Here is a 26187-nt window from a genome sequence, read left to right as displayed (position 1 = left end):
TCCCTTGCACATCCTGCGAGGATTTTTGTGGCCCGATCTTGGTGAGCTTCCCCCGCTCCGGGCCAAGCAGCCCCAGCTCTCTCAGCTCTCCTCCCAGCACTGCTACTCCAGGCCCCAAAGCATCTTCATGGCCCTTTTCTGGGTTCACACCAGGTTGTCCCAAACATTATAAATATTCCAATGATTTGGTGGTTGTGCTGTCACATGGATAAGTAATTGACTGCATGGCCATATCCGAAGATTTCCAGGCAGCATCTCATCCAGCAGCTGCCAAGTTTCACTTCCAGCTGCAGCTTCAGGGAGGAGAAGGCTTCCCCTGCCCCACCAAGCAGGAAGCTGCAGCCTGTGCAGAGGCTCTGAGCTATATAAGAGCAGGGTCAGAGCCAGACTCAGAAAGCACTGGGGCTGTGGAGCACCAAAAATGCAGGTAGGGCCTGGCTGAGGTGCCTGGGGTGGGGCAGGGGCACTCACACCCACTGGGAGCCCCTTTGTGCTCTGCTTGGTGCTTCATGTTATGGTGCTGGGCTGAGAGGGATGGCAGGAAAGAGGGGATTGTGGCAGGGGGCAAAGGGGCTGTGCTGTGGGGGCTGTGATGGCAGTGGCTGCACTGGGGGGCAGGGAGGAGTGGAGAAGGGAAGCATGAAGGACTCGGCACCCAGATCAGGGGCTGAACGTGGCAGAGATGGAAGCACAAGGAGCACTGGGAGGGAAGGGCAGCGCAAGGGTGGATTGGAAGCAGATCCCCAAGACAGAACTGGGAGGGCTGTGGAGCACAGCCCACACAGAGCCCTGCAGCTATGTGGCCCCACGCTGCGTGCTGGCGTGCTGCACTCATTGCAGCGTTAAGAGCTCAGTGCAGCATTGCTGGACGTGTGTCATGGTGCACACCACTTTGGGACCGTTGTTGACAGCTGTGTCTGTGCAACATGCCGTGCACACATACGCCCTTCTTATCTTTGCTTTCAGTGGGGTTCCCCATAGAGGGACTTGTCTTGTTGCTGAGCCTATATATACAATGCTGCCTTCCCTTCCCTACCCCTTCTGTGCCCTGCCAAGATGTGTTCCAGGCTCTATTAACCATTATTTTATGAATGGCCAAGGGAAGACTGGCTTGCTGGGTTTTCTGATTCTCAGAAATCAGAGCCATTCCTAGAAGAGGCTCATGTCCTTGTGAAACTGAAAGTGCTTCTCCGGCTCAGTTGTTTTCAGAGAAGAATACCCGACAAGTTTCCTAAGTTCAGGATTTGTTTGTTAAAGCCCAGCTGGCTTCCTGACCTTTCCTGAGGATGGGGGATGCAGAGAGGTGACGCCTTTGTAAGCCCTTGGAAGGAACCTGCAACCTGGGAGCTCCCAGCAGCTTGCGGTCTCTCTCAGGACAAAGTGCCTGCAGGGTTCACAGAACCCCAGGGTGCTTTGGGCTGGACCAAGATAACTCTGGGTCCCCCTGGTCCCTTCCCTGCCCCTGAAGGGCCACCCAGAGCAGGAAGCCTTGCACCAGAACCCAAGGATGCTTGGGGTTCCCCTGGGTCTCTCTGGTGCCCTCCATCCAGTGCTCCTCCAACACCACACCAGTGCTGGTCATATTCCTACAGCTCCCTCCGTGTGCTTCCACCGTGGCCCTGCGCAGGTCCTGCTGGGGCAGAAGAAGGGATGGGCTTCACCACTGCATGGAATGTATTTGTTCTTCTGTATTCATGGCTGCCTTCACCTGAGTATCTGTTTTTCTCCTTAGGATTCTGGACATTTCCTCGTGTTTTTCCTCCTGAATTCTTGAAGTGGTGCCCAAGTCCTTCTTCACAACCCTGCCTTGTCTACCAGGCCTGACAAGTGGCTGTGTGCTGCCTCGCTTGGGCCGCGTGCCCTGGTGCCCTGCGTCCGCTGGAAAGCCGAGCGTCACCACCAGGAGCACCTGCTGGGAGGTGAGAGGACTCAGAATGCAAATCCATTTATTATTCTTACTTAAATCTTCCCCGAGCATAAAGGAAAAGAGGGCACAAAGCCTCTGCGTGAGTCAAAGGAGCACAGTAACAAGGGGCTGGCATCAATTCCTGAGATGGAAAGGCTGTAGCATGTTGTTGGTGGGATGAGAGCTGATTGCACAGGAAGGTTTTGTGCACTGAATAAATCTCTTCACCTGAATAGAGACAGAGATGACTGTCAGCTCGGTATGACAGCACGGTAAGGGTATGTAGACAGTGAGAGCATTGGCTTCCTTACCATTATCCAGTCAAGGACTGTTCCAGTACCAATGCAATGATAAGTAACGGGGGCAGTGATAAACTAAACCCCACAGGGACATCAACTGGCAAGCTGTCAGCATGATACAAAACAACGGCACTAGTCATATTAATAATATAAACATATCTTTTGCACAGCATCCTGACTGCCTGACTGAGAGCTTTCCCCTCCATTTTGTGTTACGCTTTGTAACAGCACTGCTGTATGCATTTGGGTTATCATAACTCAATCAAGGCTTCAGGTGACAACATGCTGAAAGCAAGAGACAAGGCGAATATAGCATAATGGCAAGCAATGCTATTTAACCCATTAAGAAAAGTACAAATGTGTTTGGCCCATGGCACAAGTTCCTGCAACCTGGAAAAAAATCCCAGAGGGTCCCATTCTGTGTGTAGCTGTAATTGACTAGGGAAAATCATCAACTTTAGTATACTCTGATGTATGATTACTAACATTCATTCAACACCTGCTTTTAAAATCCCCACAACCATGCCCCTGAATTAATAATAGAAAATCAATGGCCACACGATTCTGTGAAGTTGCATGTCGCACAGAAAAACAACATCAGTGGGCAAGCCTGCTAGAGCATCACTAGGGGCACTGTTTTTCTTAGCTGGCCACTAGCATCCTAACTTGGTGAGTGTGGCGGAAGCTTGAGCTGTGCTGTTTCAGGGTGCATTTGGATGTGAGAGACAGGATGTCTCAGGAGCAATGGCAAGCAAACTATGCACTCAGAGCTGCACAGAGGGTTATGAGCTTTGTTCAGCATACATACAGTCAAACACACAGGCATCCATTTCAGATATTCCCTGTAAGCAGGAAGCAGAAACTCCCTAAGCAGGTGCACTATAACTTACCAACCCTTGAGAGATGGCAAACCACCAGAAAGGAGAGAGAAGGCACGTGCTGGCAGTGATGCGATAGGCAGTGCCAGCAGGGCGTCCCCTGCTTCAAGGGACACTTTTCCTCTCTCTCCCACCACAGCCTCTCTCCTGCTTTTATTCTCCCCAGGGTCTCCCCAGGCTTTCTCCATTTGCACGCTGTATCCACATGGCCAGCACATGATTCAGAGCCCAAGTGGAACACCGGCTTCCAAAAGCAGTCTTTGCAGAAACGAAATAAACTACCAAGGTCAGCTCTCTCTACAGATCAAGATATTTGCAGCTACAACCACAAATGTCAGTTCCCTTAAAACTGTCAGAATACTTGATCCATGCCAGGATCATTCTTCAGTCAGGAGCCTTTAAGTCCCTGACACAGATGTCAATTGAAGGGAGCAGTGAACCAAACTATTTGTTGTGTATTATCCCACAATTCTATTTTGCAATCCCATGTGGAATCAAAGTAAGATAACGTGTGCCTTTGTCTTGAGTGATGCATGGTCATATTTTAAAATCCTGAGTAGTGGGATGAAAGAGAGTTAAATGACCTATAGTACCGGGTCCTCTGTTAGCTTTGCCTGGGATTCCTTTCCAGTTTCTGCCTCCACAAATTAAGAAAAGGTTAGTTGGTAGGCTATATGCAACATGACCAGGCGTTACTGATAATGGGGTGATGAAATTACACTAAAAGAGCTATTCCCATTGATTTCAGCATCAGTAACATCGAATTCTGTTCAATTCACATTTGACCACTACTAAAACTGACGAAGAAGCACACAACAGCTTTGACAGTTCCTATCACAGAATCACAGAATGGCCAGGGTTGGAAGGTACCTCAAGGATGACGAATCTCCAACCCCCCTGCCACATGCAGGGCCACCAACCTCCACATTTAATACTAGACCAGGCTGCCCAGGGCCCCATCCAGTCTGGCCTTGAACACCTCTACGGATGGGGCTTCCAACCTCTCTGGGCAGCTGTTCCACTCTCACCACTCTCTCTGTAAAGATCTTCCTCCTGACATTCAAACTAAATCTTTCTTCCCTCAACTTAAAACCATTTCCCCTTGTCCTGCTGTTGACTCCCCTTTCAAAGAGTTGACTCCCCTCCTGTTTGTAGGCTCCCTTTAGTGACTGAAAGGCTGCAATGAGCCTGCAGCTTTCTTTTCTCCAGGATGAACAAGCCCAGCTCCCTCAGCCTGTCTTCGTAGTGGAGGTGCTCCAGTCCCCTGATCATCTTCATGGCTCTCCTCTGGACCGTCTCCAACAGTTCTCTTTCTTGTACCAGGGGCTCCAGACCTAATAATTGTAACTCTTGAAGCACCCATGAGTTATCTACAATACAACATTGTACCAAATAATACCAATAAGAAAGAAATACACAGTTCAGTCATTATGAGGGCTGGATGCTGTTCTCTGCCTTGAGATGAGACCGAATGTATTGCGCTGGAACCCAGCTAGGGCCTGTGTGTTTCACTGTGGAAACACAAGCATATCCACAACCCAAGTTATCAATGGTAAGGGACCTTCCCAATGCCCTGTGGTCATTTCCAAACATTAACCGTCAGCTGTTCCTTGAGCACTGGGGAGGCCCCAAAATGCTGGTCTACATGAGTTGTATCTAATGATCCTGATTCAAAAAATTCAGCACAAGTTAAGCCTTACATAATCTATTTATATTTCAATGATATATGAAATGAAACTATCACATTCAATGATAGTTTGTCCAGTGGGAGAATGGGGATTGCCTGTAATACGTCTAACCCTCCATTCTTGGAGGAATATTTGAATGGCCATGGATGTATATGCTGGGCCATCATCCATTTTTATAGTATGTGGGATCCCCATAGCAGCGCAGGCAGATAACCAATGTTGACAGGCATCACGACCGCGTTCACCTGTATGCACTGTGGCAAATATGTAAGAAGAAGGAGTATCTGTTGTTACATGTACATATTTAAGATGGCCACATTCTTCAACATGAGTGACATCTGTCTGCCAGAGTTGAAGAGGTGCTGTGCCGTGGGAATTTGTCACTATTTGAGGCAAAGAGACAATTGCCTGGCAGTCTGGGCACGTTAGAATAATGTTACAGCCTTGATCCTCTGTCAGTTGGAATTGTTTTTGTAAGGCTCTCCTATTCTGATGGATAAATTGATGGGAGAGTCGTGCATGTTGAAATAACTGAGGGATAGGAAATATTACTGTGGCTTGATCAACCTTACAGCTGCCCCCAGTTAATGGACTAGGCAATGTAGTGTGTGATGGAATATGTGTAATAAAATAAGGAAGAGTATGGTGAGAGACATAATGAAAAACTCACCTGAGCTGTGCAAACAAGGCAGGGTTGTCAACTTTCTTAAGAATCACAGAATCGTGGAATCAGCAAGGTTGGAAAAGACGTACAAGATCATCCAGTACAACTGTCCACCTATCACCAATATTTCCCACTACACTATGTCCCTCAACACACTGTCTAAATGTTCCTTGAATGCCTTCAAGATCGATGAATCCACCACTGCCCTGGGCAGCCCATTCCAGCACATCGGCAAGCGGAGCAGAAGTGTGACATTCAGCTGCTGCAGGTCTACACGCACGCTGTCCGCAGCGTCAACCCCAACCTGCTGAACTTGGATGAGCCCATCAAGTACAGCGAGATCCTGGAGTGGGTGAGCTCCCTGCAGCCCACCTGTGTGACACAGTGGGGCGGGATGAACTCCATATCAGTCACCGTGCTGCAGGCTGTCATCAAGTGCTCACTGGTGGAGAGCACTGCCTTGCTGGGCACCAGCTGCAGCACCTAAGGGCACAGACTCAGATGTGGGAACCATCCGAATCGTTCATTGCAGGTTCTGACATCCCTTATCTACATTCCCATGTTCTCTCTTGTAACTTTCCCACCCACTTTTACGTGTCAACAAAACATTTCACACAGTCACCCATGGTCTACTCCTTAACCATGCACGCAGGCATTTATCCAATCAAAGTCTTCCTCTAATCACAGTCGTTACTTTGCACGGATCATGTGGCTCGATTGATTCTTGTTTCTGTCTCCTGAAGGAGTCCTTTGTTCTCATCATTTGACCTTCCTGATGTCAATTTTGTTCTGCACCTTCTGCTCTTAAGATTCTATCTTGAATTCCCGCAAAGGCTGATGACCCAAAGTCTCCAATGGCTGCTTCATGGGTGACAGAACACTCTGGGCCCTGCTCTGGAGATACTCAACTTGGATTAACCACAGGGAACAGGAGAACTTTGAGATATTTGAGGACAGCCTGTGGAATGATGTTGAAGGGAAACGGAAGGGGACTAAAAAAGAGGAATAGGAAGAAGAGGATGTGAAAGGGGCTGCTGTCATGAGACCAGTGGCAGATCACTTGTCTGAGCAAGCCCAGCCTTGGTCACTGCACTCTGTCCGGCCTCCATATTAAATCCTTCCCTCTCTGTCCCTGTTGTGAGAGGTAGGTTGTGTTTTTGCTGTGGAAATTTCCAGTATTTCTGTATGTTGTGTAGGATAAGTTGTTTTTCACCAAGGAAGCTGCTGAACAGAGTAAAGTTGAGACAGAGGCGTTCAGACCAGGGTAGACTTGGCACATTATGTAGGGTAGGGGAGAGCCTAGTCCAGGACAGAACAATGTGCTAATTTTTGGAAACATTGCCCTCCTATCACCACAAAGAGTACAGAACAAGCCTGAAAACAGTGGGTTGTTAACAGACATTGTATGGAAAGGCATTGTAGCAACAACATTGGAAAGACTGTGAGCCTGAGACGCTCAACCAGTGAGTTCCGGCAGAGGCATTACCTGCGTCAGACCCAGGGCATATAACAGAATGGATTTCACTGATTAGGTGCTCACTTTCTCCCTTGTCAGTAGGGGGTGTGCACCCGTTATTGCAATAATGAATAAACTACTCTTCACTGCTCCTGTGACAGGACAAGGGGAAATGGCCTCAAGTTGCGCTAGGGCAGGTTTAGGACAGATATCAGGAAAAACTTCTTTACAGAAAGGGTTGTTAAGCACTGCAATAGGCTCCCTAGGGACGTGGTTGAGTCACCATCCCTGGATGTGTTTAGAATACGTTTGGATGTGGTGCTCAGGGATAATGATTTAGCAGAGAGTTGTTAGGGTTGTATGTTTAGGTTGCGGTCAGACTTGATGATCACTAAAGTCTTTTCCAACCTGAGCATTTCTATGATTATGTGATTCATGAAGATATTTGCCTGATTAGAAATTTTTGATTTTGAACATGTTTCTCACAGTGTGCAATCCCACTCTACCTCATGTCTGTGCGCTGAAAGGAAGGAGAGCCTGTGACAGGTGAGAGCAGTCTGGCGGACACACATGGGAGCTGCTGAAGGCAGCTCCCTGTCCATGGTTGGTTGTGTAGCCAAGTCCAGGGTGTGTTTGGGTGTCTGTCCATACCAACCTGTTTCTTGGGTGGCCAAACTTGGTTTCTAGCAGCCAGGTGGGAAGAATCCTCTGGGAAGAAGCTGTGGAGAGGCCTTTTCTATGAAAAAGTGGTGGCTCTTCTAATGTGCCTTCAACTGCAATCTGTTTACCTCTTCCACAGCCATGGAGTCCCAGGAGAAGAGAGCAGAGGATTTGGAAAAGGCAAATCTTGCTAAACAACTGCTGGCAGAAACATTTCAGAGCGAAGGACTGGATGGAGGATACTGGCTTCCCAAGCTGATGAAGGTATTAGGTGTGAAATCAAAAGAAGCCTTGAAGCATCTGCAATATGAAGATTATCTGAAGCTGGAGAGTGAGGTACGGTACCCCTGGGAGAAAACAGCACTCCGAAAGCTTCTCCAAATTACAGACAACAAAGCAACTGCTGAGGAGCTGCAGAAGCAGCGCCTGGAGATGATGAAGCAGAGGCAAGAAGAAACTAAGCGAGCCATGCAGGAGCTGAAAGATATGCATCAGAGCCACAGCTATAGCAAGGAGATGATAACACAGAAAGAGGAGGCACTATGGCAAGCCATGGACATTCCCAGGGAGTACTGGCCACCACCAGAGAAGGCCTTGGCAGATGTGCTTGCAAGCATCCAGAAGCAACTGGAGCAGCAGGAGATGTCCTTGGGCAGGAGTGAGAATGTCTCTGATGAGGAGGTCCTGAGACGGGCATCAGGAGGCCTGGCTCTGCAGGGCGTTTACCGAACCAACAGCCTGGCAGATGTGCTGACAAAGCGAGAGCAGCTCATCAGAGTCCCCACGGGTTTCAAGCTTGCTGGCCCGGAGCAAGGGTCTCTGCTTGAGAGGAAGGAGTTATCCTCCTCTGCAGCAGAAGCCAATTTCACCAAGTCCATGGAGCAGCTGGGCTTCAGCCTAAGCGTTTCTGCCAAAGCCGGATTCTGGGGGTTCAGTGTTGAAGGAGGTGAAGATTACAGCAACTCCTCACGCAAGGAAGACACTCACCACTCACGTTCAGAGCAGACATACATTTGTACCACCAAGTACCAGTACACCCCTCTGGCCTCCTGCTACTTCCAAAAGGACCAGCTTCGCCTCTCAGATGGGGCCCTGAGGGAGCTGCAACGCATCGAGGAGCTTCTGAGCATCACCCAGGAGGCAGACAGGCTCAACATGCTGAAGAGCAGGTGTGCCAGCTTCTTCAGCAGGTTTGGGTCCCACGTCAACCAGGGACCCCTCCACTTCGGGGGCATATTCTGGTGGAAAGCATCTTCCGAAGGATTCAGGGAAGAGCAAAGGGAAGAGATGAAGCAACAAGCATCTGAAGCACTGAACTGCTTTGTCAGGGCAAGCTTCAGCAGCTTTGCTGTCAGTGTGGGAGTGAATGTTGACGTTTCAAAGTCCAGCTCACAAGCATCACTTGGGAGAAGCGATAGAGGCAGCAGCCACACAGCGATTCAGCTCTCCGTGACCAACACAGGAGGTCCATCAGAGACAGATTGCCTTGCCCAGTGGAAGTGTGGGCTTGTGGCCAGTAACACAACCTGGTGTGTTATCGACAGGGGCTTTCAGCTGATCCCAGTGTGGGACATAATCCTGTCCAACCACAGCGGTGATTTTAAATCCACCTATCAGATGAGCAGCAGCCTCAGGGCTGCATATGAAGCACTCACAAATCACAGTGTTGGCACAGTGTTTGGAGAGGAACTGGCCAGTGCCGTGGAAGAGGCCAGAGTTTTCCTGGAGCACGTGAAGACATGGGAGGTCACTGGGGATGAAAGGAAACTGCTCACGTTGACAGATTTCAAACAGGCTCTGAATGAAAAAACAAAAAATCTCAGTGTCTGGATCAATGTATGCCTGTCACATAAGGCATTGCAGGAGTTCCTGGTGAATACCGTTCTGTTTTGCCAAAAATCGCCTCCACAAAACATCATCTACATCAAATCTCTGATGCAGTGCCTGCTGCATCCTCACATCTATTCTGTTAAGGACTTCCCTAAGGCTTCCTTCATTATGCAATGGATTTTCAACACTGAGCACACGTTTCCCAAAACTCCCAATATTTCTGAGATTCAGGATCTCATCAAGACACTGCTGCAAATGAAGGACCACATTCAGGAAGTCACCTACTCCCCAGCCACCTCTGTATCTGCCATTCATGAAGCAAAGATCAAAGCCACCCTGACTATAAGCCTGGCTATTTATTCTTTGCTCCAGTATTTGAAGGAAAGGGCAGAGAAAGACACAGAACTCTTAGTGCTCTTAGTTACAACCACAATAGGATACCAAGTAGAAAGCAGCACTTTTCAGTACCTCCTTGGTTGTCCAGAAATTCACTTCATGGCCAAGGAAATGCAAACAGCATATGATGAGCATCAGAGCCTGAAGGAGCAGGATGTTTACAGAGCCCAGGCCTTCCTGCTCTTCACAGGCCTCACCATAACATCTGAAAGCAGTGAGGTGTCCCCTGAGCAGAAGAGTGACCGCTTAGTGTTCATGGAAGAGAAGATGAAGAACTCATGGTGTGCACAGATAGAAGATCTTCTCAAGAGACAGAATGCCTTCAGAGACTGGGAGGGGCTGGAAAGAGACTTGCAGTCCTACATCAGTGGGCAATTGGAGGACACCTCTGTTGATCTGAAGAAACACAGCATAATCAAAGACATGGAAGAGACTTTGCAAGGAATACCGCCTTGCAGTCCATCCAAACCCCAGTCAGATGACAGCAAATCCAAAAGTAATCCAGCCAGTGCAAACCCAGAGTTCCTCAACTTACTTAAGCGCCTTGGGCTGGAAAGATACTATCCAAGAAAAATGGGGTCGGAAGACTTCCACATCATACACAAGACATCTGTACGTGACAGCCAGCCCAGCAAGGAGAGTGAACTCCCATTTTACTTCCTTCAAAAGCTATTGTGTGTGGACTACAGCGTGAGGTACCTGACTTGCAAGGATGAGAGTAAGCCAGAAGTCACTCCTGCACCAAAAGCCACAGAGGAAGAGCCCTCTGATTCCTTTGATGACTTTTTCAATGATTTGGATGAAGGAGCCCCTGAATCTGCAACCAGGGAGAGCCACGTGCACCCTATGGACGTCCAGATGGCCATTTTTCATTGTGCCAATGATTTCATGAGGCAGTACATTGCATCAAAGCTTGCCTTCTGCCAGTTTGCACTCCCCCTCCTGATCCCCAACCCATGCACTTCACAGATCGAGTTCCCTCTCTGGTCCCTCAGCCAAATCAAAAAGAGCTGGAAAGGAACTGCAAAATCAGGAGAGACAATGAAATGTAGCAGCTACACAAACAAACTCATTTATCAGGCAGAGACACCCATCGTGTCATTCATACGCATCGGCAGCTCTCCTTCCTCTTCCAAGTCTCAGATCCTGAACGCTCTGCTGAGCAAACAGAAACACAACACGTTTTTCCATCGGCATTGCAAAGGCAGCACCAAAGACTGTTTGCTGATGAAAGGTGTGGTGGAGATCTCCTGGTACTGTCCCCGTGGCAGCGATGATGACAGTTTTGACAGCTGTGTTGCTTTCTGTAACCTGCACGGAGATGCCAGGGATCACGAGCCACAGCTAAGCTTCTTGCAGGAGATCTCTGCTGTGAACGTGGTTCTCGTTTCTGAGTCTGATCAGGGTGATAGGAAAGGCAGGAGAATTTTACAGGACCTGTGGCAGTCTCAGAGGCCCTTGGTTTGTCTTTTCACTGAGAAAGAGAACATTGCAGCTGGCCGATCTAGCCAAAATGTAAGAATAGGTATCAAGAACAGGAACGAAGCAGAATTAATGGGCGAGCTGACAAAAACAATCCGAGATCTCCTGGAGGGCTCAAGCACACTCTCTAGCCTCGATATGTGTCTGGGCACAGCTCGCCAGCACGGCTTCCTGGTCGATGAAGATGCAGAAGCATGTGTGATAGCCAAAGAAAAGGCAAACGAGCTGGTGAAGCTGTTGAAGGGAGAGCAGCTGTCTGAGATCAAATCAAAGCTACTGCCTCTTCAAGGAGAACTGTGGTACAATTGGTGTAAAAAGGATAAAGAACTCACTCGCTTACAGGAGAAGAGGAACAAGAGCATAGAACATCATAGGAGCCAAATTGAATGTGACAAAGCAGCAATAAGAAAAAAGCAACTGAACAAAGCATTTCCCCTCAATCAGCTGATGAAGTCATTCCTTGGCTTTCTCCAGTCGCAGCCAGGCAACACCAAGAAATATTTCCTGCAGTGGATGAAGATATTCATGGATGACCTGTCCTCCGATCGCCTTGATGAACTGAAGAGAGACTATCATCAGTTATGGTCTCAAATGTTGGCAATGAAGAAAAGCAATGAAGAAAACAACCCCAAAACTGTAATGATGAAAAGGTTAGATTCCCTTTCCAATGAAATCAATGATTCATCCATTGGCCTTGAGCATATTTTGAGAGAGGTAGGGCAGATTTACGAAGCTCTTAAATCAACAAACTCCAAAGATGTATGTATTCTCAAACTACCTGAAATTGCAGCTGATCTGATGGTTTCAGGGTATCCCATTGAGCTGATGGATGGTGACGCTTCTTACGTACCCTTACAATGGGTTGCAGCAATCTTTGACAGGTTAATTGAGAGGTTAGGTGACAAGCGAATCTTTGTCCTCTCCGTGCTTGGCTTCCAGAGCACAGGGAAGTCAACCCTACTGAACACCATGTTCGGTCTCCAGTTCAATGTCAGTGCCGGCAGATGCACCCGGGGAGCTTTTATGCAGCTCATTAAAGTGGACGAGAAACTACAGCAGGATGTGAACTTTGATTACATGCTGGTTGTGGACACGGAAGGACTTCGTGCCATAGAGATGGCCAATAAGCACTCACTGAATCATGACAACGAGCTGGCCACCTTTGTCATTGGCATTGGCAACATGACTCTAATCAACATCTTTGGAGAGAACCCTTCCGAAATGCAAGACATCCTTCAGATTGCAGTGCAGGCTTTTCTGAGGATGAAGCAAGTCAAGCTTTCCCCAAGCTGCCTGTTTGTACATCAAAATGTGGGCGAAATAACAGCAAAGGAACAGAACATGGAAGGACAAAGGCGTCTGCAGCAGAAACTGGATGAAATGACAGTGACAGCAGCCCAGCAGGAATTCTGTGACATCACCTGCTTCAGTGATGTCATCCGCTTTGACGTGAACACCCACATTCATTACTTTGCTCACCTGTGGGAGGGTAACCCGCCAATGGCACCACCCAACCCCACCTACAGCCAGAACGTCCAGCAATTAAAGAGCAAAATTCTCCAAGACGCCAAGAAGGAATCTCCGGGCAGTGTTCTGAGGCTCTCCAGCTTGAAAGTTCGTATTAGTGACCTGTGGAACGCCTTGCGGAATGAAAACTTCATTTTCAGCTTCAAGAACTCATTGGAGATTGCTGCGTACAAGAAACTGGAAACCTCCTTTAGTCAGTGGACCTGGAAACTGAGAAGGCACGTCTTAGACTTGCAAATGCAACTGGACAATAAGATTCGGAATGGAGAGCTGGAGAAAGTCACCATGAAAGAGCTTGAAAATCTGGTGCAAGAAACAAGTGATGCCATCACCAAAGACGTGGAGAAGTTCTTCAGTGAAGACAGAGACTGTGAAATACTGATTCAGTGGAAAAGTAGGACGGAACTGAATCTGAAAGAGCTAAAAACGTCCCTTCTTGATGAAACCAAGAGGAAGTGTGATAAGCTTCTAGAACTAAAGAAGAGCCAGAGTAGATTGGATGAGAGGAAATCTGAATATGAAAATGAGCTCCTGAAAAAGAGCAGGGAGTTGGCTCTGTCTGTAGTAGGCCAGAAATTAAGTGAACGAGAATTGAGGAGGAACTTTGATTCCCTCTGGATGACCTGGGTTACTGAAGTGTCTTCTAATGCTCCCACTCTGGAAGAGGTGGACATCGATGTGGAAATAGAAAATGTCCTTCTCAAACACTTTAAGGAGGGTTCAAATATAGCTGATCGAATCTTGAAATCTTCCAAGCAGACCACCTTTTCACTTGATATGAAGAAACACATATCCCAGAAAAAGGTTTTGGACAAATTTATGTCTTATTTTCGTGAGTCTGATTTGAGCACCTTACAGCACATTACAGAACGCATCATAAGGCGTGTGAAGGAAAACATTGACCAGAAGGAAAAGGACAAAATGGATTACAGTCACACTTTTATTCATGAAATACTAAATGAAGTGCAGGAAGGTGTGAAAACTGTCCCTAGCTCGGAAAAATGTCATTTTACAAAAGATTACGAGATAGATCTTTCAGTGTACCTGTGCAGAATGGCAGCAGCCAGGTTTAAAGACATGCACGCAGCCTTCAGGAAAGCAAATGACCCAGTCATCTACCTACAAAGCAAGAGAGAAGATTTCTTCAAATGTTTCCAGATTTCTTGCCAAGGTGCCACTTCTATCACAACATTTGCTGATTTCCTGTGCAGCAAGATCGACCCAGGTCTTCGCCTGGCCATCTATGACAAGACAGCTCTTGTCATAGCTGAACAAATGAGGAGTGAAATACGAGACTTCAATGGCAGTAGAGCCAATCTGGAAGTTTGCATACTGAAATACCTGGCACAAGAAGAAAATTTTGAAAAATTCAAGCTGTATCTTAGTTCCCCATCAGACTTTTTGGAGAATTACATTCAGACACATGTGAAGACATACTGTTTAGATAAGAACAGTCGACTGGTGATGTTTTTAAATGAAACTCTTACCCAGTACTATGAAAAAATTCAGAAAGCTGTATTTACATCAACCACAGTTGTTAAAGACAGAATAGACAGCAATAAGATAATCTCTCTTTGGCTGGATGAATTCTGCAGAGAACTTGGAGGGGACCTAAGATTGCCCAGGAGTGACCTGGTTGGCATTGAACATCTGGAGATAACAGACATAGAGTTCCTGAATAACGCCATGACGGAGGCACTTTCTCCCCTGAGGGATCGTCTCAAGGAAGAGTTTGCTCGTGCTGATTTGAGCTCATTTGAAAAGCAGCCTCACACAATACTGCTGGAACACTTTCCAGGGTGCAAGGAGCAGTGTCCATTTTGTGGGGCAGTTTGCACAAGCACTGTACCAAACCATGATGGAGACCACCAGCTTGTCTTCCATCGTCCAGAAGTTTTGGGCGGATACAAATGGCATGAAACAGACAACCTTGTCATTGATATTTGCTCTAGCAGTGTTGTCAGCGACTGTAGCTTCAGGATTGGTGAAGACACATGGATCCCATACAAGAAATACCGAGATGCAGGACGTCCTTATTCCACTTGGAACATTCTTCCTGATACATCCATGCAAAAGTACTGGAAATGGTTTGTGTGTCATTTCAGGGCACAGCTAGAAGAATTCTACAATGGTAAATTTCATGGCAAAGGAGAAATCCCTCCTTCATGGCACACAATTACAAAGCAGGAAGCACTTGACGAACTGAGGTAGGCTAAGTTGACACGAAGGAAAATCTGCAACTGCTTTGCATTTCAGAAGGACATGACTTAAGGCTCTCCACAAAATACTGTTGTAACAATTATGGCCTTCAACAATTTCAAAAGAACTGCATCTAACTTCTTGTAGGGCTGGACAAAATGAGGTGTGCTATTCCTGCCACTCCTCAGAAATGGACCTGCTTCATGATGAAGTCAAACTCCTCTTCCTTTCTTGCCATAAACACTTGCATCAGCTTTGTCTTAGAGCAAAAAAAGATCACATTTCTGCAGCAACCATTCATACAGATAAAGTTAAAGACTAAGGCAGCATTGGAAAGTACCAAATTATCTGCTGCTATGTGAAAATAAATGACTCGGGCAAAAGAATAGTTTCCCTGCAGGAAACCTTGTCACACATAAAGAAAGGACAGTGATGTCTGAGAGCAGGTAAACATTTGTGGGGAGCTAAAAACCCCTTCTTGCTGAACTTAGTACTCAGCTCAGTTATAGTGATTTAATTGCATGTTCATAAGGTATCCTTCCTATGTTAAGATGTGCTCACAGTCCCATGAGCTCCTGCTAAGATCTCCTGGTGTACTCCCCTTCATCTTGCAGCCAATCCAACTACATCTAGCATGTGCTTAGATTCTGAGCAAAAGCCCCTTGTATAACCAACATAGACAATTAGTTATCTCTGCAGCTTTCTCAGTAGATATCAGCAGTGTGTGATGTCAGCATTTGTGTTGTGAAGGCAGGTGGGAACTGGGTGCTGGTCTGGAGAACATCTCACCAGCTCTGCCTGTACCAGCACAGCAGACAGTGGGGTTTGCTGCACAATTCCTGCAGTACAGTTGATTCTCCTGGAAAGTTTGTGATTTGTTATAGTCTCTTGCAGGCTTTGCTAATAAACTGGTAGAGTTGGACTGGACTGGTCTCTGCGTGCTTTCTTTCCACTTAAGCCACAATTATTGTAGAATCCTCCCATGGTTAGAGTAGGAAGGGACCTTAAAGCCCACCCAGTCCTAATCCCTGCTATGGGCTGGAACACCTCCCATCAAATCAAGCTGAACAAAGCCCCATCCAGCCCGTTGTTGAGCACTTCCAGGGATGAGGCATTCATAGCTTCTGTCAGCAGCCTGTGCCAGGGCCTCAGCACCCTCTGACTAAACAATTTCTTGGTAATTTCTAAATCTAAATCTCAATCTCCCCTCATTGTTTAAAACCATTCCATACTATAGTGCCTGACAAATCGTCCTTCCGTGCTTCCATATAGGCAACCTTAGGTACTGGAAGGCCACAAAGAAGTCTCCCTGAAGCATTCTCTTTTCTGAACCAAACAAGGCCAACTTTCAACCTATCTTCATAGGAGAGGTGCTCCAGCCTTCCGAGCAACCTTGTGGCCCTCATCACCAAGGAACTGTGGGACTCCACCCAGACAGCATTCCCCTTCTTTGTAGTCAAACTTTCTGTGCCCACTGCCACAAAATCTATATGCACGGTCCTCCTACCCTGAAACCCTCATTTCTTTCTTTATTGCAACTGTGGGGCACAGAGTCTCTACCTGGACTTCTGCAAGGCCTTTGACATGGTCCCACACCACATCCTTATCTCTAAATTGGAGAGAGACGAATTTGAGGGGTGGACTATTTAGTGCGTAAGGAACTGGTCAGAAGAGGCTGTACGTCCAGGTGGAGGCCGGTGATGAGCAATGAGAGGTTGGTCTTGGAACCAGTACTCCCTAACACCTTCATCAGTGACATAGATGATGGGATGGAGTGCACCTTCAACAAGTTTGCTGATGACACCAAGCTGAGCGGTGCAGTTGATACTGCAGAAGGAAGGGATGCCATCCAGAGGGACCTTAACAAACTCAAAAGTTGGGCCCTTGTGAACCTGATGAGGTTCTGCAAAGCAAAGTGCACTTGGGTCAAGGGAATCCCAGATGTGTATACTGAGAGAAGAACTCCTTTAGAGTGGCCCTGCTGAGAAGGACTTAGGGGTCCTGGTTGATCAAAAACTGAACACAAGCCAGCAGTGTGCGCTTGCAGCCCTAAAGGCCAATGTTATCCTGGGCTCCATCACAAGATGAGCTGCCAGCAGGATGAGGGATTGTCCCTTTCTGCTTTACCCTTGTGAGGCCCCATATGGAATATTTCATCCAGGTGTGGGGCTTCTCCATGGCGGAGAAGAGGGGAGAATCACCTCCATCGCCCTTCTGTCCACGCTCTGTGCAATGCATCCCTGGGTACCATTGGCTTTCTTGGCCACAAGGGCACACTGCTGGCTCATGGTTAACCTTTGGTCAATTACTGCTCAACTGCTGGTCAACCACTGTTCAACCAGCATCCCCAGGTTCTTCTCTGCAGAGCTCCTCTCCAGCAGCTCAGCCCTTAACCTCTGGCATGCAGTTATTCCTCCCCTGCTGTAGGACTCCACACTTGCCCTTGTTGAGTATCATCAGGCTCCTCTCCACCCAACTCTCAGCCTGTCCAGATCTCTCTGAATGACAGCACAGCCATCCCACCCAAGTCAGCCTTGAGTCTAGACTGCTCTGCCTCCTTTCCCTTGGCAAACAGGGGGAAAAAATGGGAAAATAAGTTGGGGAAAAGAGGGAAAAATAAGGGATAGCACTATACATGGAGCCCAGGAGGTGGCATATCACTCAGGCACAACCATTCAGCAGTTTCACAGACCCAGTCATGTTTATTGAGGCCCACAATTGTGCCCCATGCCCTACTCATTCTGCCAACCCCAGGTGATGTACAATACTCAACTAAGGCAGGTCCCATGATGTGGGTTGCTGCACCCTGGGCTTGCAGCACGATCTGGTGGAAGGGGACAGTCCCACTGCACTACTGTCACCAGGCTTCCCCCTGCAGGATGCAGGAGCACCCACTGGCGTCACCCAGCAGCCACTTTCCCCATGTGCATCCCTACATCACCAGCTGCGTTTGGGATATTTGGGGGACACTGTGGCCTCAGGACTCCCCCCAGCACTGCTGCCACGTCATGTGCTTAATTCCATCACATGGCATCACCTCCCTGCCCACAGCCTTCACCCTGGGGATGGAGGTGACGTTGGTCCAGCTGTGGGGACATCACCATGGTGCTGTGGATGCTGCTCCCCCCCGACGATGCACAGCAGCTCCTCCAGCTCCTCTGCAGACGCAGGCCTAACAGCTCCTGCAACAGCTCCCATTTTGTGGGGCAGTTTGCACAAACACTATGCCAAACCATGATGGAGACCACCAACTTGTCTTCCATCGTCCTCAATTTTTGGGCAGATACAAATGGGATAAAACAGACAACCTTGTCATTGATATTTGTTCCAGCCTTGTTGCCAGTGACTGTAGCTTCAGGATTGGTGAAGGCAAGTGGATCCCGAACAAGAAGTACCGAGATGCCGAACACCCATTTTGTACTTGGAACATTCATCCTGACACATCCATGCAAAAATACTGGAAATGGTTTGTGTCTCATTTCAGAGCACAGCTAGAAGAACTCAACAATGGTAAATTTTGTGGCAGAGGGGAAATCCCTGCTTCGTGGCACACAATTACAAAGCAGGAAGCGCTTGACAAACTGAGGTAGGCTTAGTTGACACAAAGGAAAATCTGCAACTGCACTGCATGTTAGAAGACCATGACATGAGAATATCCACAAAATACTGTTGCAAAATTACTGCTCATAAAGCTGGGCAAAATGAGGTGTTCTACTCCTGACGCTCCTCAGAAATGCTCCTCCTTCATGATAAAGTCAAACTCCTTTCCTATCTTGCCATAAATGCCTGCATCAGCTTTGTCTTAGAGCAAAAAAAGAAACAATGCATTTCTGCAGCACTCATGCATACAACCAAGGTTAAGACCAAGGCAGCATTAGAAAGTACCAAATTATCTGCATCTATGTAAAAATAAATGACTCTGGCAAAAGAATAGCTTCCCTGCAGGAAATCCTTGTCACACTGAAAGAAAGGACAGTGATGTCTGAGTGCAGGTAAACATTTGTGGGAATCTAAAAACCCCTTCTTGCTAAACTTAGTTCTCAGCTCCGTTATAGTGATTTAAATCCATGTTCATTAAGTATCCTTCCCACAACTTCTGTGAGCTCCGGCTCACGTCCCCTGGCAATATTCCCTCCATGTCACAGCCTATCCAACTACATTTAGCCTGTGCTTAGATTCTGGGCAAAAGCCGCTTGTATAACCAACATAGAGAATTAGTTACCTGTGCAGCTTCCTCAGTAGACATCAGCAGTACTGTTGATCCTCCTGGAGACTTTGTGATTCGCTGTAACCATTTGTAGACTTTGCTATTAAACTGGTAGAGTTGGACTGGACTGGTCTGTGTGTGCTTTCTTTCCACTCAAGTAATTGTGGAACCTTAGCATTGTTTCAGTGGGAAGGGACCTTAAAGCCCACCCACTTCCAACTCCTCCTAAGAGCTGGAACGCCTCCCACGTGGTCAGGCTGCCCAAAGCCCCAACCAGCCTGGTCTTGAGCACCTCCGGGGATGAGGCACTCAGAGCTTCTCTGGGCAGTCTGTGCCAGGGCCTCAGCACCCTCTGACTAAAGAATTTCTTGGTATTTTCTAAATCTAAATCTAAATCTAAATCTCCCATCGTTGTTTAAAACCATTCCATATTACAGTCCCTGACAAATTGTCCTTCTCAGTTTCCCTGTGGGCACATTTGGGTACTGGAAGGCCACAAAGAAGTCTCCTCAGAGACTTTTTCTCTGGGTCAAACAAGCCCAATGTTCAACCTATCTTCATAGGAGAGGCGCTCCAGCCTTCGGAGCATCCCTGTGGCCCTCATCACTAAGGAACTGTGGGGTTCCACCCAGACAGCATTCCCCTCCTTTGTAGTTAAACTTTCTCCACCCACTGCCACAAAATCTATATGCAGAGTCCTACACTGAAACCCTCATTTATTTATTTATTGCAACTGTGGGGCCCAGGAGTCTCTATGTGGACTTCTGAAAGAGCTCTGACATGGTCCCACACCTATCTCTAAATTACGTATGTGTATGGCGTGAAAGATGACTGCTGAAAACTTTTTTTCCTTGGCTCATAGCTCGCTTTGTGAGGCCTTTCTGGCAATCAGGCTCTAACTGACAACTGAGAATTATCTATGGGGATGAGAAGTGGTGTCACCGTGCCACAGTGCTTCTGCTTACGATTGCAAAGACATGCAGAAGCGGGAGAAGGAGTCTTTTTTTCGGGGGAGTGGCTTGAAGCAGCTGACCACTGCAAAAGGCCGTAATACTTGTGCACTGACACCTGAGGCACCACTCGCTGATGGCTTATGGGGAGGGCCAGGAATGTTACACCAACAGAAAAGAAGAAGAAAAAAAATAATGCGAGAAGCACAGCATAAGAGGCTTCCACTAAAATATGTACTTTGGTAGGAATTCCCTGAAAGAAATCTCTTAGGAAAGAATCCACCTGTTGTTTATATGCTCCCTTCAAGTACAGGAAGGATACAATGAGGTCACCCTGGAGCCTTCTCTTCTCAATGCTGAACAAACCCAGTTCCCTCAACCTTTCCTCACAGGAGAGGAGCTCCAGCCCTCTGACCATCTGAGTGCCCTCCTCTGGACCCGCTCCAAGAGCTCCACGTCCTTCCTGTACTGGGGGCCCCAGGCCTGGACTCAGTGCTGCAGATGGGGCCGCATAGGAGTCGTGTAGAGGGGGACAATCACCTCCCTCTCCCTGCTGGCCACCCCTTTTTTAATGCAGCCCAGAACACAGTTGGCCTTCCGGGCTGCAAGCGCACACTGCTGGCTCGTGTCCAGCTTCTCGTCCACCAGCACCCCCAAGTCCTTCTCTGCAGGGCTGCTGTCCAGGAGATTTTCCAGTTTGCATAAGTACCTGTGTCATGGTTTTTCTTTTTTGTTTCTAAGATTTTTCCTAAACCTCTCCATTCGTGTTCTGTGGAAGGAGTCTCCTCCAAAACCACAGAATGCTGACTGGCAGGGAAGATGGAGAGGTTTAGGAAAAATCTTAGAAGCATGGGGACTTGCAGTGTCATGGGATTTCACTCTTGAACACCTGTGGGATCCCGAGAAACTCAGCCAGTATTTGAGTCAGGGACGGTGCAGCTCACATAGATCTAAGGAGGTACAACTTCTTTGGGGCTTGGCTTGTGCTTACCGTGCCCTATATAACACTATTCTGGAGGGAGAGAGTTTCTGAGCTGAGGTTCAAGCCAAAGGGGAAAATCTCCAAGTCACATCTGATCAATCACAGGAGACACCAGTAACAGTGTCAGTTGCCCTTAGTGGAAGGCAAGAAATGGTGTCCTCGCTTCTAGAGTGGAGTGACTGGGGGCTCTCAAGAATTGACTGTTGGAGGCTGAGATAAGGCTCACTGGCAAAGACTGGCAAAAACATCCTATGGCAAAGACTGGCCCAGGGGCTCCATGCATACTTGCTATTGACTACCTCAGAAGGAGGCATTTCACGGCTCTTAAGGGGTATCGATGGGCCTTTGGAATAGCTGTTGTAGAAACAGACAACATTAAGCAGCTGTCTTTTTCGCCTGGCCTGTCAGAAGATCTGTCTGTTGTGGGGTTGCTACAAGTAAAAGAGCAGCAGGTACCAATTGCCACAAAAACGGTGCACAGACGGCAGTACCGCACCAACAGGGATTCCTTGCTCCCCATTCATAAGTTGATTCGTCAACTAGAGAGTCAGGGAGTGATCAGCAAAACTCATTCGCCTTTTAACAGCCCCATATGGCCAGTGCGTAAAGCCAGTGGAGAATGGAGGCTGACGGTGGACTACAGTGGCCTGAATGAAGTCACAGCCCCACTGAGTGCTGCTGTGCCAGACGTGTTAGAACTCCAGTATGAACTGGAGTCAAAAGCAGCCAAATGGTATGCCACCATTGACATTGCTAACACCTCCTTTTCCATTCCTTTGGCCACAGAATGTAGGCCACACTTTGCTTTCACCTGCAGGGGCATTCAGTACACCTGGAACCGTTGGCCCCAGGGGTGGAAGCACAGCCCAACCATTTGCCATGGATTAATCCAAACTGTACTGGAACAGGCCAGTGCACCTGAGATATCGCTGTGTGGGGCGATACAGCAGAAGAAGTCTTCACAGAAAGAGAGGGAATAATTCAAATTCTGCGTGCTGGTTTTGCTACTGAGCGAAGCAAAGTGAAAGGACCTGCCCAGGAGATTCAGTTCCTAGGTATAAAGTGGCAAGGTGAACGTCATCACATTCCAGCAGATGTGATTGACAAAATCACTGCTATGTCTCCACCCACTAGCAAGAGAGACACACAATCTTTTCTAGATGAAGGGGGCTTTAGGAGAAGGCATGTTCCAAACTATAGCCTCATTGTAAGCCCCCTCTATCAGCTGACGCGGAAGAATAATAGTTTTTTGTGGGGCCCTGAGCAGCAGCAGGATTTTGAGCAGATTAAACAGGAGATAGCCCGTGCCGTGGCCCTGGGGCCAGTACGGATGGGACAGGATGCAAAGACCATCCTCTACACTGCTGCTGGAGAGAAATGACCCACTTGGAGTCCATGGTAAAGAGTCTCAGGAGAGACCCGAGGCCGACCCCTGGGATTCTGGGGTTGAGCGTACAGGGGGTCCAAAGGGTGCTGCACTCCAACTGAGAAGGAGATGTTAGCTGCGTATGAGGGGGTTCGGGCTGCTTCTGAAGTGGTTGGTACTGAAATGCAGCTCCTTCTGGCACCTTGACTGCCAGTGCTGAACTGGATGTCTAAAGGGAAGGTTCCCTCCACCCATCATGCTACTGATGCCACTTGGAGTAAGAGGATTGCACTGATTACGCAATGAGCACAGATGGGGAGCCTCTGCCATCCAGGAATCTTGGAAGTGACCAGGGACTGGCCTGAAGGTAAAAGGTTTAGAACATCACCAGGAGAAGAAGTATCACGTGTTGAAGAGGCCCCACCATACAATGAACTACCAGAAAATGAAAAGAAATTTGTCCTATCATATCCCCTACCATGCACCAGCCTCTGGTAAGATCGAACACTACAACGGGTTGTTAAAAACCATGCTGAAAGCAATGGGTGGCAGAACATTTAAGCACTGGGAGAAGCATTTGGCAGAAGCCACCTGGTTGGTCAATACCAGAGGATCTATCAATCGTGATGGTCCTACTCAATCCAGCTCCCTACATACCATAGAGGGAGGTAAAGTCTCTGTAGTTCATGTAAAGAGCATGTTAGGAAAAGCAGTTTGGGTCCTTCCAGCTTCTGGTACTGTTTTTGCCCAGGGGCCAGGGGCCACTTGGTGGGTGATGCAGAAAAATGGGGATGTTCAGTGTGTACCACAAGGAAATTTGTTGTTGGGGGAGTGCAGTCAGTAATTCTATGTATACGTATGATATATAGACGTGTGTGTAATGCATTTTAATCATTGCTTGTTTGTAATATGGTATATATATTAAGCATGATGTAGTGATGTAGAATAAGGGGTGGAATGTCATGGTTTTGTATTTTTTGGGTTTCAGCCTTTCTCATCATAACATCACGTAGTGCACTGGGAGTTAAAGTGTTAATGCTCCAATTCCGGGTACCTGTCCCTGTACATCGCGCAAGTCATGGGATCTGGCCCTTTCTGGTTGGGCATCTCTTACTGCCTGGCAGTGGGTGCTGCACGGTGCTTTCCTAGCCATTCCAAGCTTTTCAGGTTTGACTCGGTCACAGGAACTCTCTCTCGCCTATTTTATTCAATTTATTAGTCTCAATTTCAATTAGATTGTATTATATTGTGTTATCTTGCATTCCGATATCATAGGTAGTAAAATAAACTTTCCTCCATAGATTGTTGCAGCTGTTTTTTTTTTTTCCTTCCTTGAGCCCAGCTCCCATATCCCCATTCCTTTACCCTTTTCCTTCCCATTTTGTGGAGCCGTTAAGGGGGAGGGGGGAAGGGAGGGGCCTACTGCCCCCCTGTCACGGGCATAGATTGATCTAGTTAACTCTGTGACAACCTGGGATTGCCCCCATTCACGTGGAGCACCCTGCACGTGGCCTTATTGAATCTCATTGGGTTTTCAGGGCCCCACTTCTCCAGCCTGTCCAGGTCCTTCTGGGTGGCTTCCCTTCCTTACACTGTATTGACTGCACCGCTCAGCTTGGTGCTATCTGCAAACTTGCTGAGGGTGCACTCGATGCCATTGTCTGTGTCACTGATGAAGATGTTGAAGAGCACCGGTCCCAAGACCAACCCCTGAGGGGCACCGCTTGTGACCGGCCTCCACCCTGACACAGAACCATTGATCACAGCCCTTTGGCTGCGTCCAGCCAGCCAATTCCTAATCCACCAAACAGTCCATCCTTCAAATCCACACCTCTCCAATTTGGGGAGAGGGATGTGGTGAGGGACCATGTCAAAGGCTTTGCAGAGGTCCAGGTAGATGACATCCACTGCCCTTTCCCCATCCACAGATGCTGTCTCTCCATCATAGAAAGCCACCAGATTGACCAGGCACAATCTGCCCTTGGTGAAGCCATGCTGGCTGTCTCGTATGTGCTTTACCGTAGCTCCTAGGAGGATCTGCTTCATGGACTTCCCAGGCACAGAGGTGAGGCTCACCAGCTTGTGGTTCCCCAGGTCATCCTTTCTACCTTTCTTAAAAATGGAAGTAATGTCTCCCTTTTTCCAGTCAGCAGGGACTTCACCCAAACATGATTTTTCAAATATGGAGGAGAGCAGCTCGGCAAGCACATCGGCCATCTCTCAGAATTCTGGGATGCATGTCATCCAGCCCTATGGAGTTACATGCATACACTTTCATGAGGGGTTCTCGGACTTGTTCCACTGTCACAGTGGGAGGGAAATGCTCCTCTCACCTCCATCTAGAGGTTCAGGGTCCTGGCAGAGATAGGGAAGAGCCAGTGAAGACCGAGGCAAAACACTTATTGAGCACCTCAGCTTTTTCCAGGTCCAAGGAAGCCACTACCCTGTCTTCATTTCTCACAGGGGAACACTCTCCTTGGTCTGCCTCCTGCCTGTGTACCTGTAGAACCCCTTCTTGTTATTATTCACATCCCTCACCAAGTTCAGCTTCACCTGTGTCTTGCCATTCCTGCTCTCATCTCTACACATGTGGACAACATCCCCATATTCTTCCCAGGCTACACAATGTGGGAATACACGAAAAACTGTTCAGAGCAGCAGCTGCGGAGCAAGAAAAACAGCATGAGAACCAAGGACACCTCTAGAAGAAGAAAGAACATCTCACGGCTCTGACTGGATAAGCGCCCACGTGAACGGCTGAAGAGTGTTTTGTAGAACGCTCTGTTGACGTGTAAAGGTGGATGGGAAAGTTGTAGGGGAGGATGGGAAAGCTAGAAAAAGAAAACTTGTGAAGGCGTATAAGTGATGTGAGAACTTGTAATAAAAAATCTGGATTGTTCACATCTGAGTGATGTCCGGCAGCAACCTATACCCCTAGTTTGGAAAACAGAACAACCTATTTGGGTAGATCAGCGAGTTTTTCATTATGTCTCTCACCATACTCTTCCTTATTTTATCACGCATATTCATTCGATCACACACTGCGTTGCCTGGTCCTTTAACTGAGGGCAACGCAAGGCTGATCAAGCCACAGTCGCCTTTGCTACCCCTCAATTATTTCAGCAAGCCTGACTCACTCATCAATTTTTTCATCAGAATAGGAGAGCCTTACAAAAACAATTCCAACTGACAGTGGATCAAGCCTGCAGCATTATTCTAACGTGCCCAGACTGCCAGGAAATTGCCCTTTTGCCTCAAATAGCAACAAATCCCCGTGGCACAGCACCTCTTCAACTATGGCAGACAGATGTTACTCATGTTCCTGAATTTGGGCGTCTAAGATTTGTACATGTAACAATAGATACTCATTCTTCCTTCATATTTGCCACTGCACGTACAGGTGAACGCAGTCATGATGCCTGTCAACACTGGTTATCTGCTTATGCTGCTATGGGGATCCCACATACTATAAGAACAGATAATGGACCTGCTTATACTTCTAAAGCCACTCAAACTTTCGTCCAAGAATGGGGGGTTAGACATTTTAAAGGCATTCCTCATTCTCCCACTGGACAAGCTATCATTGAGTGTACTCATCTAACATTGAAATCTATTCTTAATAAACAAAAAAAGGGGGAATACGGGAGACACGCCACAAGAAAGATTATGTAAGGCTTTGCTTGTGCTGAATTTTTTG

The 26187-nt window shown here is 47.7% G+C and overlaps 1 protein-coding gene across 9 annotated transcripts; it reads left to right on the top strand.

Annotated features, from left to right (window-relative positions):
- The first annotated feature begins 253 nt into the window (after positions 1-253).
- On the top strand, positions 254-19319 carry LOC149919249 (interferon-induced very large GTPase 1-like). 9 transcript variants are annotated; one of them, XM_090136498.1, is made up of 4 exons: positions 254-427; positions 1819-1919; positions 3250-3369; positions 7691-15912. In XM_090136498.1, exons 3-4 carry the CDS (start codon positions 3300-3302, stop codon positions 14995-14997), a joined length of 7377 nt encoding a protein of 2458 aa, XP_089992624.1. In that variant the 5' UTR covers positions 254-427; positions 1819-1919; positions 3250-3299; the 3' UTR covers positions 14998-15912. The 9 variants fall into 9 exon arrangements, 8 of the variants coding, with proteins under 8 accessions (XP_089992624.1, XP_089992625.1, XP_089992629.1 ...); XM_090136503.1 differs by lacking the exon at positions 3250-3369 and adding an exon at positions 7380-7437 and having other exon boundaries at positions 328-427; positions 1733-1919; XM_090136500.1 differs by having other exon boundaries at positions 328-427; positions 1733-1919.
- Positions 19320-26187: the final 6868 nt, after the last annotated feature.

The sequence above is a fragment of the Phasianus colchicus genome, chromosome 2 (genome assembly GCF_987193195.1).
Source record: "Phasianus colchicus chromosome 2, bPhaCol1.hap1.1, whole genome shotgun sequence".
NCBI lineage: Eukaryota > Metazoa > Chordata > Aves > Galliformes > Phasianidae > Phasianus > Phasianus colchicus.
Note: the sequence above shows the minus strand (reverse complement) of the source record. Positions and strands in the feature narration are given on the sequence as shown.

Bases quoted from the DNA above. Each gene is read 5' to 3' on its own strand.
- LOC149919249 (XM_090136498.1), top strand. From the start codon at position 3,300: ATGATTCAGAGCCCAAGTGGAACACCGGCTTCCAAAAGCAGTCTTTGC. The intron at 3,370-7,690 runs GTCAGCTCTCTC...CCTCTTCCACAG, and splicing joins AAACGAAATAAACTACCAAG to CCATGGAGTCCCAGGAGAAG.